The sequence below is a fragment of the Chionomys nivalis genome, chromosome 14, assembly GCF_950005125.1.
Source record: "Chionomys nivalis chromosome 14, mChiNiv1.1, whole genome shotgun sequence".
NCBI lineage: Eukaryota > Metazoa > Chordata > Mammalia > Rodentia > Cricetidae > Chionomys > Chionomys nivalis.
Genome location: NC_080099.1, coordinates 14,805,459 through 14,822,722, shown reverse-complemented (window position 1 = coordinate 14,822,722; position 17,264 = coordinate 14,805,459). Strand labels below are relative to the sequence as shown.

The window sequence follows — 17,264 nt, the reverse complement described above, 5'->3', positions numbered from 1 at the left end:
AGAAACCATGCCAAGCTACCAGAATGTTTTTCTAAGAAAGACAGAAAATATATCATACTTTATATCAACTTTGTTGCTTCTCTATTTTGGGTAGATTTAAATGCATAAAAAAGTATATAGGTTTTTATAATAATTACTACAACTCATAGAGTAAAATGAATGTCAGTCTGCATGCAGAAGCATATGTTCACACAGGTATATTCTGGATAACTTCAATAATGTGCCCTCAGGTATCAGCACTCATGTACAGGTAAGTCAGATGTCAGTGAAGCACTGTAGTCTAATAAATTCACATAAAACTTGACTTCATCTACATGCAATCTAAATTCTAGCTTATTATATGACCACATTCATCAAATGATCAGTAGAGATCACAATGCTTAGTAACATGTGTCATGGTATCTTGATATTACATATGCTTTATTTTTTTGTTATACAGAAATATGAAGTACTATTAAATTAGATTGTCAACAGCTTGAAAGTTGTTAGTATTTTACCTAAGGTAATGCTATCTTTAAATCTAAAGAACTTATACCATTTCCCCTTTTTTATTTAAAATTTAAATTTCAATGAGAAAATAAGCAACCCATCAACTATCCTATTATCTCTCCCTAGCCTTCAGAGTTCAAAGCAATATGAATGTCATAGCTACATGATAAAGCTCAGCAAATTGTCACAATTTATAACTCCTTAATATCTTTTGATATCTTCAGAATAATTTATAAACAACCTCTGTTTTTCCTAGATTTTTTAAAATACAAAAAGACCTTATTCAGTAGGAAAAAGTGAAAAACTAGTAAACATTTTTTGTCATATACAGGAAAAAGAAATAAAAATAAAATATTAACTTATCTTCTCTAAGTACATAATTGAGGGCCAAATAGGGAAAGCAAATTTCAAGACATGATAAGACATTCATTTGTCTGAGCTGGTACCACAGATCATTATTCTTAATTTTCAATAAGTTGTAGGTGTTCCTGCCTTCCTGAAGGACATAAATCCATCCATGTTCCTTAAACTCTTTAAATTGCATTCTTGTTATGAGAGTTTTTCTTAAGCATATTGGATTTTAGTTGTTTACTTTCAACACAACACCTACAGTTATTCCATATTAATAAATCAATCTTCTCAGCACACTGAATTTAATGTCAGAGACATAATTTCAAGTATCATCAGCTTTTCCACTCATGAACACTTTTATATAATTTCTATAATTTTTTTCATCATTTATTTTCTGTGTATATGATATTTTTAGAAGTCTTCATTGTTATTCAACACATCTGCTCATTAACACTTTGGGGAACTTTTCAGTACATCACTAAAATAATTAAAGCAAGAAGTAATATATGTGACTTTTAATCAATAAGCAAATATTCAAACAGTGCATTTAACCCTTGTGCAATTAATCAAAGCCGAGCAAGAGCATGCACGGAATACTGGAACCTTCCAATTTCACACTAATAAATACGGGAAGCAATCAGTGACAAGCACTTAAAATGTTATAGCGGTATATTTTGAAGGGTAGAATGTAAACTAATCTTCAATCGCTGACTTACCCAAAACTGTGAGCTCTGCAGAGGCACTAATATTCTCATTCTTGTATGTGACAACACAAGTATAGGTTCCACTGTCGTCATCTGTCACATTAGAGATGTGCAAATTGCTTCCACCCAACAATGAATACTTTTTAGACCTGTAAGGCAGAGGCCACAGGCAAGGAGAAGGTCAGTTAACATGTTTGAGCATTAGGCATGACCTCAGAAGTGCTCATGAATTTAACAAATGCTCACATTGTACAGCTGAACAGATAAAATCCCTATGTCATCAAGGATCCATAATATCTCACCCATTGAACTAGTATTAATTCAAGGTAAACTTCCATCGGGAAGCTCTGTGTATTAATTCAAGGATTAACTAAATTAACTGTAATACCAATGCATTACAGTTACAGAATAAATGTAATAATGTATAGAACAATAAGAAATTTCTATTCTAAAACTAATAAAAAGAAATTTCAAAATAATCTAGTGTGATTCTTTCATTTTAAGTCACAGGGCTTCAAGATGAAAAAAAATGGTTCTCCAGGGTGGAAATCAATGTCTCCTACTCTGACATGTAACTTTTTATTTAAAAAGTCACACTCTAACTAAATCAAGAGCACCTGCCTGTATCAACGTGAGCAGTCACCAGATTTCCTGTATGCCTTCATGACCTCAGAAACATTGTGAAGGCATCCTACATCTTATTGTTGCCTAAATACTTACTTAAATTGGACAAAATTTAAACAATAATTTATGATCTATGCACGTATCTCATCACAGAAATTAAACGTGTTAAAAGGAGTATACCAGTCATTCTAATCAATGAACTTAATTTCTTAAGTGGGATCCATTTAATCAAGGTGGTTCTGACTAAGTATTCCAATTAACTATCAACTTGATTTCTAACTCTCACTTATTATTAATCTTGGGCTAATCCAATTTGAGCCATGCTCTCCAGCATTATGTTATATTTATATAAATATAAGATAATTTATAATATCTTATCCCATAAGTCATATGAATAAAAACAGGCACATTTGGAACTAAAATATCTATGCAGCTCTTAAGATGGTATGCAACACATTAAACTGAAGAAATGCTTTCTTTTCTGTCTTCACTATCACTAAAATATAATTGACAATGAGAAATTGTTTATATCTATGGTATGCCATGTGGTTATTTTATATATGGAATGTGAAATATGTGCATATGCATATAATATGAAATGATTTCCACAAGTTAGGTAACGTGTGTATATATGTGCATGCATGAGTATGCATGTGGGCATGCATTGTGTTATCAACATATAAGATCTACCGTCTCAGGAATGTTCCTGTGATGACATCATCTGAATGTTCTTGCATCTCTATATGCTAATTTAGTTTCCCTTCAGAACTAAAGCCATGAGCTTTTACTTGTTTCCTTATCATATATTCCCAGTAATTAAATATCCTGCCAAAGATTTTGAAAACAAATCCAATTATTTTGAGAAAACTGGGATATTTGGTGCCTATCATAAAGTAAAAGGCAATAGTACATAGTTTCCTTGGGTCCAGGTGTGTTTGTAATACCTCAATTGGATAACCTCCTCGCCCCGTAACCAGGTGAAACTTGGCGGAGGGTAGCCAGAAACACAACACTCCAGGACAGCATCTTTTCCTTCAATGGCTACTACATTGGACGGTCTTTGCAGAAAATATAGTTGTCTGTGCAGCCCTGGATCTATGGAAAGAAAACACAGGGTCATATATCACACGAAAAAATTGCAGATAGAATCATATGTGTCATTGGTATGATGTAAGATAATGATGAATAAAGTTAGAGAAGTAGAGGAATGCCAGAAAAATTTGAGGATAAAGTTCTGAAAGAGTTTCTCTACTCCAAGAATATAGAATCCTGGTATTAGAATATTCTTAACTTCTAATAAATCAAAACATAAGTTAAGCGGCATAAGGTAGAAGTTATGGATCCTTATTAGGCTCCAGGCTATGTCTTCATTGGTGAAAGAAACAATATTATCAGTAACTTGTCAACATGTTAGCGTCAAAAAATGTTAATGGTTCACTTGGTCTGCAACAACTTGATTCTCCTTTCTAAAAATCACTTTTTTGTATTGAAAAGTAAGATAAACATGTTGGAATGGTTTTAGATAGTCTATGAACAGTGTATGAAAATACACAATTTTCAATGAATATTTGCTGTTTCCAAGCAGTACTTATGCTTGCTTAAGTGTTTTGGGTTTATTCTAAAAATAAATAAGTCTATGGTGTAGCTTTGTTTTCATTGAAAATCTTTCTAAAGAATGAGCTTGTCCCATTGCTAAGAACGTGCGTGAATGAGGAAATCAACCTCCATCCAGTTCATCTCTCACACTACGCCGTGTGTATATGTGTTATCCACGTTTACTAGCACGGATGTGCAAACCAGTTACTCATGGACTTCATTCTTATCTACACTTTAGTTCTCCTCACATGAAACAAGCAGAAATTTAGAGCCTAAGAATAGGCTCAAGAAGTCCTCTTAAGACCAACAAGCACCCCTTCTTTTCATTATGTGATTTCCAGGAACCATGCCTGGAGAGCAATCAATCAAAACAATTGCCTATCGTCTGGCCTAACCTGTTCATCAATGTCCATCTCTGTTGGTTTATTAAAGATATATTACTAAGTTTCTTCATTCCCATAAAATCTACATCCCTCTAGGAAAGGTTAATCAAGAGTGTATCTTAATGAAATATGTAGAATTAACTTGTCAGTAATACTGTTTTCTCAAAAGTAAAATCTGAATGTAAAGAAAGTGAGGTGGTGGCATCTTATATCCAGGAGAGAGGTGAACAGAGAGTCACTAAATGGCATTAGCTGCCACCAGGCCATAGTGCAGGCTGCTGCTGATCTCTAAGGCAATCATTTGACAAGGACCTGGAATATATTTGAACACATTATTGTCCTAGCCAGATTCAACCTCACACTGAGGATGGGTCGTAGAAGAAAAACAAATTACTGGGATAGTAATTTTCATCTTAAATATTCTGTGTATAGAAATTTAATTCTATATATAGAAATTTTCTCAGTCTTCCTACATCTGTCTCTGGTAGTTTCAATCTGTGTATAGAAAATTAATTCTATATATAGAAATTTTCTCAGTCTTCCTACATCTGTCTCTGGTAGTTTCAATAAGATTAATAAATCATCTTCACAGTGAAAATGTTCAAAACATTTTTCCAGGTGTGTTAATTGTTATTAAACCAGTGCTGTTTAAAAATGCCTCAAAACTTTTGGAATACAAAGAATTGCATATCCTATTTCTCCTATCAAAAGTGACTTTTCAAATAAACAAATATGGTTCATAAGATAATACTGCCTAAGGAAATCATTTTTTGAAATGGACAAATCCCCACACGGAGCATTTGTATGTAGCTGTACTTACAAAGGTAGATGATTCATGCAGACACAACCTCTCACCACCTCTTTCCAGGAATACCATTGCTATACATTCTATACAAGACTGCTAAGTCTCACCCATGGGAGGTCGGCTTGCTCTCATTTGCTACCTAAAGGAAATTGTACCTCGCCTGTTATACAGGTAAATTATTTAACAACCAAGAAATAAATATGGCAACTCAAATTATTGTGCATTATTTTATCAGAAAGCACAACCACAACATAAAATAAAACAGGGGTAGTTCCTCAGGGTCAGGTCCCATCTTTTGCCACCATCTACCCTGTTATGAACATGTTACATTGTGTACTCAGTTGTTACCAAGGTTAAGACAGTTATTAAATTATTCCCATACTTTAAATTAGGGCTAATTATTTTATATAGGCTTGTATAAATTCAATTCATATCCATCATTAGAGTATGCCGTTTCTTTACTTATTCATCTTTTCTCTATTAGCCCTACTTAAATATTAACGATAACTAATCATTTCCGTACTTACACTGTTGAACATTTCTGAGAATTGAAATTATTTGCATTTTCTCTGTGTTAAGGTTTTACCTGAGTAACATGACAGATTATAGGTTAAGTAGTATTATTTATATTAATAGTTATCAATCATATTATATAGTACCTTTTTAAACTGTGCTTTTAAAATTCAGTATTATATCCTTAATATTTCTTTATTTTATGCCTGATAACTGGCCCTTGTTGTTTGATAGTATGTCATTGTATCAGCATGCCCAACTTTTGTAGTTCACCGGTTGAAGAATAATTTAGTTTCTCTCAGTGTTTGAAGTCTAGGAACAAATCTCCTACTAATATGTATAGATTCTAAGTACTGTTAATTAGATTTATTATTTGACCATTTCACTCATATACACAATGCATACTGATCACACTCCTGCCCGACTCCTTCCCCCTTAGTATCCCTATCCAACTCCCTATGTCCCTAAAACCCTACTTTTCATGTTTAGTTGGTGACCCACTGGGTTTAACTATGCCTATCCAAGTTGGCTTGGCACTACCCACTGGAGCTGGTCAATTTAGCGTTAGTCCACAACTGGAGACAATAAAATCTCACTCCCAGAAGCCATCAGCAGCCAATAGTTCAGTAGTAAAGGCCATAACTGGGTATTGACAGGGTCTGACTAGGATCTTATTAGTGCATCTAACTGCAGATATGAACTCATAATAACAATGATCACATCAAGCCTAGATGATGGCATTTCATTGTGCTTTACCCTATCGTCTGGCTCTTAAATGCTTTCTGCCTCTCTTCTGCAATGTTCTCAGAGCCTGAAAGGTATAAATGTCTTATGTAGAGATGAGTTCAATGACTCATAACAGAATTCCTAAATGGTGTGATAAAACTATGTTTATCTTTGAAGAAAACTCCCAGATTTCTTCCAAAGTGATAGTATAGTTTTCCACTCTCAGAAAAATGGAGGTGCTTCTGTCAGGTACTGGCATGTTGTATATTCTGTCATGGTAATGGGTGTGGGTGGTTTACCAGCTGTATCAAACAGCAATTCTTTAGTAGAGATACAGAAGACCTTTCTCTTATGCTCTTATACTCATTTTGTGTTTTCTTTGGTGAACTGTTTGCTACATACAGTCTTTTGGCTGATTTTGATAGGCGTGGTGGTAGTGTTTGACTATTGCTTTAAAAAATGTTCATTATATATTTTGGAGATAGGCCCTTTCACTAATGTGAGTTATGAAAATATGCTTCTAAGACATGGCTTTTTTGTTTGTTCTCTTAACATTGCCTTTCCATAGAGTAGGAATTCTGAATTTTAAAATACCTATCACATTTTTCCTTTCATTTTTTTAATATGTGATATCTGAAAATCCATGATCATATCCAAACCCACCACCTGGACTTCCTACTGTATGTTCTAGAAACATTAAAATTTTATATTTCACATTTAGGTTAATGATCTATTTTGAGCTCATTGTTTTCCAATTGTCCCAACTCCTCTTCATGAGAAGATTTTTTTCGTTTATTTTAAATTTGTTCCATTGTCAAGGATCTACTCTGTAGAATCTAACTGTGAGAGTTATTTTCTGTTCTTCTGTTCATAACCCTGTTTTCTGTCAGTTCCTACTGTCTACCTACTGAAAAGAAACAAAAAACTTGAAGTCAGATACTGACATCTGCCTGCTTACTTCTACATTGTGCTTACAATGTAGCCTCTTCCCAGCGCAAGTTGAGAGCGTATTTGTAAACTTCCAGAAACCACTTGGTGGGATGTAGGTCTTTTTTTTTTTTCTTTTTCCAATGTACCTGTAGTTTGACATCATGGGGTTCATATAGTCACCAAAGAATCTTCTAAACCTCTTTCAACATGCAATATACCCTTCTTTAACTCAATCTGTTCTGACCTATTTGGGTATTATCAGAACCCTTGTAGCTTCACAAATATTGGGGTTTGTAACCCTGGGTATATTTATAAAACACTACTAATGTTTACTATAAAAATACAATTTCAATTCTCAAAATATATCTCTCTGTATTTCATCTAATAAATTTAAATTTTAAGGACATTCCTCCAAATTCTGATAGACATTTCCTCAAACAGTGAGTACTTGGTATGTTCTTCAAATACTCATCAGATTAAATGTCAGCAAAAAATACTTGGAGCTCCTCCCACCAAAAATGAGTGACTCTTTCACAGTGCTACATTCTGAAGTGACCCTGTGTTTTGCTTTGAACAAAAGACAGTGGAGTAGTTGCTCTGTATGGGTTCGAGAACTAAAAACTCATAAAGACTTTTTTTCTGTCATTGCCCTCAGAGTCTACCTGGAGAGCGACAGAAACCATGGATGGCGATGGAGGTCCAGTTGACCATCCCAAACCCAACTGTCAGACTATGAAGACGACAATCATAAGTGAGACTCCCAAAACAGGAACTGCTGCAAGGCACTACAAAACCAGAGAGTCAATAAATCTTCCCTTGTTTTAAGAGATTACATTTTCTTAGTTATTCTACAATAGAACAACAACCAAAACACACACATAACAGTGAAAGCATGACAACCCATCTAAACAACTCAAAATACTCACTGGCCATTGTTGTTAGTGTCTTTGTTTGATTTGGGTGTTTCATAATGTTAAGATTATCTGGTTATCGATAGAGACAATATTCAAATTCATTATCTCCCCATCCTTTTTCTTAGAAGCTTTAAAGTGAAGATTTTAAAGAATCATTGGTAAAACCAAATCTGCATTTTAAAATTAGCAGAATAAAGACGATTGTGGAGGCTAACTGTGTGTGATAGACCTGCGAGGGGTTTGGATTTTCACCTTTAAATTTTTTTCATATTTTCTAAAGGTTTTTAAAATGGCATGTAGTATTTTTAGAGTGAAGAGTTATTTTAAACTCTACTGTGGCAAGGTGTATAGAACTTTCACAAAGAAAAAGAAAAACATCCTAAAAGTTAACGACTAAAACACCAGGCAAATATTTAAAAGCAAATGAAAATCCTCCCTCTAAGCTCTATAGTAGTTTAATGTTAAAACTAAAAATTTAGATTATAAATCTTATTGTCTAAATTGACTTTAATTAAAAAGAGGATGGAATTAGAAATTAATGATAAATATCACATGTGTTCTAGCTGTATCAGCAGTAACTATTCAAGTCCCTTTGGAGTTATACAGCTAATAGAACATGTGAAATGTTTTAATAACTCACCTTCTTTACAGTAATGAGGGTTTGATATGGGATTCCCCTCTGTATGCTGTGATTAACACTGATTAATAAAGAAACTCTTTGGGTAGAGCTATAGGGGAATAGAGCTAGGCCGGCAAAACTGAAGTGAATGTTGGGAGAAAGAAGGAAGAGTCAAAGGAACACCATGGAGCTGCCAGAGGAGAAAGATGTAATTGCCAGTTGGAACCTTGCCGGTAGGCCACGAACCTCGTGGTAAAATATAAAATAATAGAAATGTTTAATTTAGTATGTAAAAGCTTGCTAGGAATGTGCTAGCGTCATTGGCCAAGCACTGTTTAAAATAATATAGTTTCTGTGTGATTATTTTGGGAATGTGGGTGGCCGGGAATAAACAAGTAGCCTCCTACAACAGGGACCCCCACACACACCAAAAAAAAAAAAAAAGAACACAGTAGAAACTGAATCCTGTATGTAAAAGCAACGAGCCTTTACTTGAAGCTCAATCTTGTTCTCTCTGTCTGTCCAATTAAGCCCTGAGAGCAGAGAGCCCTGAGCCCAGTTGGGGTTGGTTTTTTATTCTAATAGAGGTAGGGGCTAGGAGATTTCTAAGGTTCAGGAGCCCTGATTGGCTGACATCTATCTAGGGATGTCTTGGTGAAAGGGAACAGGTGTATATTGAGCTAAAGAACATTTGGTGATCCTATATACATAAATGGAGGGACTGGGCGTGGCTTGTCTCTTAAAGAGACAGAACAGATCATTACATCTACAATGGTTGAAACCTTAGGTATCATCCCCTTGCATGCTGATTGGTCCATTTCTGGTGGTGCCTGGGTGGTCTCACTTTGTGCTCTTTCCTGGAGTTAGGTGTTGCCTTCCGATAAACTGAAAACTCAGGCCTGCTTTCTGGCTGGTCTTTATTGAGCCTGCTGTAGTGTAGCCTAACTGCAGCTTGGGTCCCACAGACAAGTCTGTTAAATTCAATTCCTAGTTAATAGGAATCTGCTGCTGCTGATGTAATAAACCAATGAAACAGAATTAATAAACCCGGGTTTATTCTGAGCAAAGCATTCCTGAGTAGACCCAAGGGAAGTTGAGGAGATCAGGAGGGGAACCAAGAGGTGGGACTTTTAAAGCCCTCAGGGGTGGAGCCAATGATGGTAGGATTTCTCAGGTGGAGTCCAGATTGAGAAAACTCCACGGAAAGGAGCTTGGGGTGGAGCTCCCACCTGAACATTCCAGACTCTTTGGGTATATGAATTCCAGGAGCTGGAGTGAAGCCTTTACTCAAACAATGCCAATATAAGTTTTTTAAGTGATATCTTATAAATTGGATAAGAGAATGTATTGTTATCTATTAAACTGTACATACACTTCCGAGACTTTTAGAGGTTTAAAATTCTTTTAAAATAAAATTTGGAAAGAGTGTAAGTGTGATTACGAGAAAACAAAGTGGGCAATTGTTCTGCATTAAAACTAATACAAATTTTTCCTTAAAAATGTTCATATCAATAACTACAAAGAAACTTTCTGTAATATAAAACTCATGAATCAGTATGTACAAAATTACATGACTTATGATTCTAAATCGATTGTAATGATCATAATCTGCTTCAATTAAAACCCAGTTTAGGTTTTGCTTTTGAAAGAAAAATGCTAATGTTGCCATGGTTCTGCTTCTTTTTTGTTGTTGTTGTTCATTCTTCTTTTTTTAAAACATGTTTTTCTGCCATCAGAGTGGCAGAACAGTGAAGTTTTCTTAGAATCCAAGAGAGTGGTGTGTAAACATGGAAGCAGAAGATTATCACAGGGTGATTCATACACATAGTTCTCCCCAGGACTACAGCGATGCCTTGGAGCACTGAAAGACCTCATAGTAATTTATTGCCTTTGACTGTTCGTCCCACATTATCTATTCCTTTCATTTCTTTTTAAATGGAAATCTTGGCCTACTTTAGCTTCATCGGTTCTCTGAATTGGGGGGGGGGGGAAGGGACACGACTATTCTAAAATCATTAAAAAGGGAATTGCATGATGTGGTCAAGCCAGAATCTGAAACTGTTGGCTATTACTGAGGACTCCAAAGAATTCTCCTCAGGTAGCTGAACCTTACAAAATGGGCATTTCAAGAGACAGTACAGGAGCAGGAGAAGGAGGAACAGGGTTGGTGTGGAAAATGGATAAAAAATTTTTAAAATAAGTGTAGCATGATTTTCTAACAAAATAGTACAGTAGTAGTATTTTATACTATTATAAATATTTGAATGAATAGCTTGATTAAAAATAACTTGCTTCTTAGCTGAGCCATACTGGTGCACGCCTTTTATCCCAGCACTCGGCAGAGGCAGGCAGATCTCAGTGAGTTTGTGGTCAGCCTGGTTGAATAACAAAAAACAAAAAACAAAACTTGGTTTTTAAGATGAATTTTTTTCATTCATACAGTTCTCATAGGTATTTTTGTTGCATTGCATATAAATAGTTCAATTTCAAATAGGTATGTAGCTGTCAAAGACACATTTTGAAAAACGTTCAGATGACTATAGAACTATCATTTAACTCTATACCAAATCCTAGCAACCAGTTTCTTGACTGTTAGTTGTGATGTGAAATCTAACATGATATCAATAAATATTTGGTACTGTCTTATATTAAATAAAATTCACTGGCTCATCTTGTACTTAAATGAATCATTTATTGATGTATGATTTTGTCACACCAGTCGATGGTAATTTGGAATAGTATGCTATTTTAGACAGGGTTTCCAACTGTTGACATGTGTCATTATAGAAAAAATATTCATTTGTTACTATTACCAGCAATCCCACCAAAAATGACTATTAATGTAGGAAAGCTGTTAAACTACCAGTAAAATACCCAAGTTTTTCAAATTTCTAATTTTTTCTTAGGAGCTTGCATTTCATTCTTGGTAGACAAAATCATTTTTATTCGAGTGACTCATTCAAATTTTTCAATTTTGATTAAATATATAGCAAGTATCCGTGTCTGAAAAATATCATCTTCTTTTGATTGTCTTTTCAAATCAAGCTAACGTTCCGTAAGGGGAACAATCAAAAGGTAGTTCGTTCTGTTTGGAGTTCAAGTTCTCACAGAAGTATTTCCTGTCAAAGTACACTGGCTGCACTATGATGTCCTTCATCTGCATTTTCTCCCCAGGAGATGGAATATAAAACCAAACTGAATAATTGGATATCAAGGATAGTGTTACAGAAAGCTTCATATTTATTACTGCTTCATCAAGAGCATTCTTGGGAAGCATGTCGAAACAGCAGAGACTGTGGCACTAACGTTCTGACCACATAGGTTCCATCAAGAAACCTAAAATTCATTAACCATTCTTTGAGAACCTGCAGAGACACATTGGAAGAACAATCATGGTGAAATAACTGAGATTACATTTCCTACCAATACAAGAACCGTTTTATATCTATCATAAAGAAACTGATGATACTACTCTTCCCCCTCTTCCTCTACTTCCTTTTGCCATTCCTTTCTTCCTTTTGCTTCTCCTTCTCCTTTTTCTTATCATTATTATCCACACTTTCATCATGTAAAATAGTGAAACCTCAAAAATTTCTAATAAGGAGAGGCACTTGGCCTCACTGCAGATTAATTACCATGGCTTACTGATATCCATGAGACACCTGCCTGTATCTAAAGAGAAATAGTGGAGGAGGAGCGGATGCAGTGGGAGTTGGGAGGATAAGTGGGAAGATGGAGGGAGAGAGAGGAGCTTAGTTTATGATATACAAACAAGAAATTTTTTAAGTTCTTTTTTAAAAGTCTAATCATAACTATTCATGAAGAATCTATTTAGAGTGCTATTCCTTGATCCTCTAGAATCAGATACTATGACCCAATGGCTATGATTAATATACTCAGAAATAAAACCCAACATCTATCACCATTATTCACTGATACAAGAGCTAGACAAAAGGTTTATTGGTGTAATTGGAGAAGAGGTAGTTTTGAGTGGCATTTTCTGAAACAAACTACTCTCTGGCATTGCCATGGTCAAACTGAGTGTGAGCCTCAGCACGCGCAAGATTTCACTCTTCACTCTCTTCTCACTCTTGGCATAGATTTTTCCCAACAGGCCAAGCCTTTGCTGTAGGAGTCCCTCCCAGCTAAGCCTGCAATAGTGGCACACACCCATAATCCCAGCACTCAGGGAGACAGAGACAGGTGGATCTCTTTGAGTTCGAGGTCAGGCTGGTCTACAGCGTGAGAAACCCTGTCTTAATATCCTCACAGCAAATGACTAGTTTGACCATGTAAGTTACCCAACTGGAGCTGATATTTAGAGCCAAAAGAAACTCTATTGTAATTCTCTTACATCACAGAACATAGTGCTTAGGATTCTGGATAAGTGGGTGTGTGTGTTTATCCTATGATGATAGCCTCCCCTCGATGGGACCATTTTCCAGAGCTATTATTTAAGAACCTTACCATTAAAGTCTTGTGCTGATTCTGAAGAATAACTGAGGCATGGGAAAATTAAATTATGGTTTGTTGGAATCTGTGTCAGCAAGAAAAAAAAATCACTAGTTTTCTCAGCTTAGTAACTGTCACTCTTTAAATAACTAGTAATAGTTTTAATTCCCATGCTTTCTGAATGCACAATCTCCTTTCCCCATTGTAAACTCTTTGGCGAACTTTATTACAGTCACACCTGATTGGGGCTACTATAGGGTGATTCTTCTCATTTCTGCTCAGACACAAGAGTTATAAATTCACTGAATTTCTCATGGTTCCCTGTATTGGAATTCTCAGCTTCAGGTTAAACAGCCTGCTAACTGCTCTGCCTTTGTCCTTCCAGCTAGGCTTCCACAGGTCTGCATATCTCAAACAGCATCAGGTTTATGCTATAATAGCTCAGAGTGAAATTTTCTCTGGTATTCCTCCCGATTCTTCCTTTAGAATTTTGGATTTTTGTTTGCTTGCTTGTTTGGTTTGGTTTTCTTTAAACCAAGCTAATCTCAACAGATTGCAAAACTCATAATGTATTTCATTAAAAACTTTTTTAAAAAATTCATCATGCTGTGAACTAGGAACTTTGAACACAGGAAAGCAAAGAGCTATTTTCTCAGGAGCTGTTCTTCACTCTGAGATTCTATCATTTTCTTGCCTTATTTACACTAATTTGGTACTAAAAATGACATTTTCTCTGTAAATATTCCTACATCTGTTCAAACTTCCTCTTTCTTTTTCCATGAACGCACACTTACTGCTATTTGTGGTTAGATTTGGAAGAAAGGGGAACATCTATTCTTGTCAGTACCGTATGGCTAAGTCCCTTCTGTCCCTCGAAAATTTTGGTTCGATGATTACTGAAGCAGGTCTGAAGGAAGTGATTTTTCATTTTTAGAACGGTTTAATTTTTTTCAGATGACTTTAGAACACTAGGAAACAAATGTTGCCATTATGATGTGTCAAAGTCAATTCAGAGAATCAAACATCTTCATAATTTATATACACATATGAAGAAGCATTTGAAACTTTATAGAAAAGTAGTGATTTCTTTATTCTAATACTTGTTTTAGGTAAATAAAACAATCTCGATTATTTTCTGTTTATGCTTCATTGAGTCAAGAAAGGCATTACTGTACATTATGACCAAATATATTTACATTTTTCTTTAGGAAGGAATTGGTGTTAAACAAAGGCAATGGAGAAAGCACGTTTCCTGGAGATTTCAGTTGTTGGTTTTGTTTTTATTTCTGACACTTGTGTGCTGACAAATTATAGTTTTGTTTTCCACACACCCTCAGGGAAGGCTTCTTGTTCACATCAGAGTCGAAAAAGATGACCGGGTCCTCTGTTCCATCCGCACAGGGTTAGTACCCTCTCATTTGTAGTTAAGACAAAACTGAACACATGTTCACCTCATTGTGTTTGGGAGAACCCAGGACTGTTTCTTTTCAGTTCTCCATTTGGAGGCCCACCACAAGAGTAGTATTTTTGCTTTCATCTTTTGGAATAGAGTAAAATTTCAGAGACTAGACCCTAAGAGAATCTAAAATAATCAATATCTAACATAGCTCAAGGTCACGGGGAACATAGGAAACCAAATGGAATTGATGATGGGATAATCACTGTGACAGGAGAGTAACTGGAAAACTAGTTACCCTAGTATTTTCCTTTTCAAGTCAGAATCATGGACCTCTTAATTCACCCTAATTGTAGTAAGAGACAGATTCAAAGCCAGAGGATGTTCCTTTATCTGTAGTAATTAAATTTATTGCTAACATATTAAATATTGTTTCACTTTAAATGATTTTTAAATTAATTTTTTAGATTTACTTATTTGTTGAATGCTTTGTGTGCATGTATGTATATGCACACACATTTCAGGTACAAAGGGTATTGGATACTGGAGTTGCGGATGGTTAAGAACTGGAATTACAGGTGATTGTAAGGCAAAAATGTGGGTGCTGGGAAATGAACCTGGACCTCTATGAGAGCAGTAAGTGCTCTTAGCCACTGAGCCATTTTGCTAACCCCCAGAAGGATTTTGATAACCCCGTTGAGACAGTGTCTATCTCAGTAGTCTCACATCTAGTAAGATGTGGCCTTACCTCCTGTAACTAATTCTAACAATATAACATGATTGCCCTTTCATTCCTGAATCAGATCAGCATAGTTTCCCAGAGATGGTAGCTTCTATGTGGTAGAGATCCACATATTCATCATGAATCTTAGCCAAATGTATATATCAAAAGGCATTGGGTCATTTTTTTCTAGGGATTTTTGTTGTAATATAAATGGACAAAAGTATTTTTATTAACTTAAAAATTAAAAAAATTGCATGTTTTCTGACTTTTTTTATCAATAATTACTGCCTGATTGCAATAGCCATGCACTTTTCAAAGACAGGAATTTCTATGGCAAACTGAAACTCTTAAATCTACAAAAGGCAGGGCTGGGGCTGAACATAGAATAACAAATGGTATCCTTGGCAGTGAAGACATTTGCAAAGTCAGATCACATCCTACTCCTATTTGGGATAGAGAGAGAGAAAGGACATTAGTGTTGAATAAATTGCTACTAAATTTTGAAGATCCAATACTAGCAAGTGTAGTTTCCTTTCCATTCCCACATAAGCTATGGTAGCCGACATCGTACAAAAGAAGAAATGATAATGATAAAGAAGTCTGGGTTGACATCAGAGTTTGAGATGCTTGAGCAAAAATCTTTCATGTATTTGTAGCTCAGAAAGAGAAAAGAAAGGGAGAAAACTGAACAAATTACTGGCATATAATTGCCAGGAGGCTTGTATACCCATAATAAAAACAAGATAATAATCAGGAAAATAATCTTTACATAGGAATCAAATTATTTAGTATTAAGGAAGCTTCCAAAATTCAAAAATAATCCCAGTTCTGCAGAGCTCTACAAAATGAATTTGGCCTGTCCAATGTAATCTTTACAATCGTCCTACAAAATATATCCTAGCTCTGTCTTCATTCCGCAAGATGATGCTTTAAATTAAGTAATTTGTCTGAAATTGTGCAACTAGGAAGTGTAAAACCAAAAACTGTACTGAGTTTGGTCTTATAATCCATGCCCTTAATCATTTCTCATGGTAATATATTGGGACACTAACTCAATCTGAGCAAAATCTAGGAAAATGGATTGTGGCAGTCCGTGTTCAGACCCTTTTATGTGGTCCAGATAAATCACAGTGTGTAGAAAATCTGCACTACATGAAGCCTAATACAAAGTGCTAACATAATTCATTCTTTTTAAAATACCTTTATGAAAGGAACACAGGTAATAATTTTGTCCAATTTAAATCTTCAAAAGGCCACATGTGTTCTGCTTATAGCCTGACGTCAGAAACAGTACTTTCAAAAGTAGATGGATGGAAAAATCCTTTAATTCACATAACATGAAATATGAAAGAAAAGTATCTAGTGGTATATTAATGATGCTTATTATTTACTTCTTTGTTTCTGTTTTTCTGGGTTCTACTTACATCATTATCCATTCTTAAAAACTTGTAAAAATATTCAATCATAGGAAAACGTAATACGTATTAAATGCCTAGACATGAGATTCAATAATCTCAGTATGTTACTTTAACTTTATATTTCATATTTGATGTCTTCTAGTATCATACTTTACAAAATTTTTCTCTTATAATCTAGAAGTTCTCACCAAGACTTTCCAATTATCCATCTAGGAATGTCTAGTTAACTCATCTGGATCTGGGTATGTTCACATTAATGTCCCCTTTTCTGCTTTATCTTAGTTGTTTTATGAATTAACAACCTAGCATGACGATAAATGGAAAAATCATTTTAATGTATTGTTCACCATTCCTTACAGACAATTACACAAATTATTTTATTGAGATACTGTGGTGATGTTCCCTGGTATTTCTCTATTTTTTTTTCTGTTCTTGGTTCTATTTTATAAATAATTAATGTATTGTTTGCTTGTTTTTGAAAATCACATTTGCCCAACAGTACATACTCACTTCATGTGTCTATCACAGTTCATAATTCTCACAATATTTTGAACTCATATTAAATATGTTTGGTCATCTGTGATCAGTGATCGTTCCTGTTACAACTATAATTATTCTCT

At 35.0% G+C, this 17,264-nt stretch overlaps 1 protein-coding gene across 3 annotated transcripts in view; it reads right to left on the bottom strand.

Moving 5' to 3' along the window:
• Positions 1 to 17,264, bottom strand: part of Dcc (DCC netrin 1 receptor) — a 1,032,721-nt gene that overhangs the window by 514,371 nt on the left and 501,086 nt on the right. For all 3 annotated transcript variants that reach the window (XM_057788956.1, XM_057788957.1, XM_057788958.1), the window contains exons 4-5: positions 3,113 to 3,263; positions 1,557 to 1,693 (exon numbers count right to left, since the gene is read on the bottom strand). In XM_057788956.1, the coding sequence (XP_057644939.1) occupies positions 1,557 to 1,693; positions 3,113 to 3,263 (288 nt within the window). The remainder of the gene's footprint in view (positions 1 to 1,556; positions 1,694 to 3,112; positions 3,264 to 17,264) is intronic.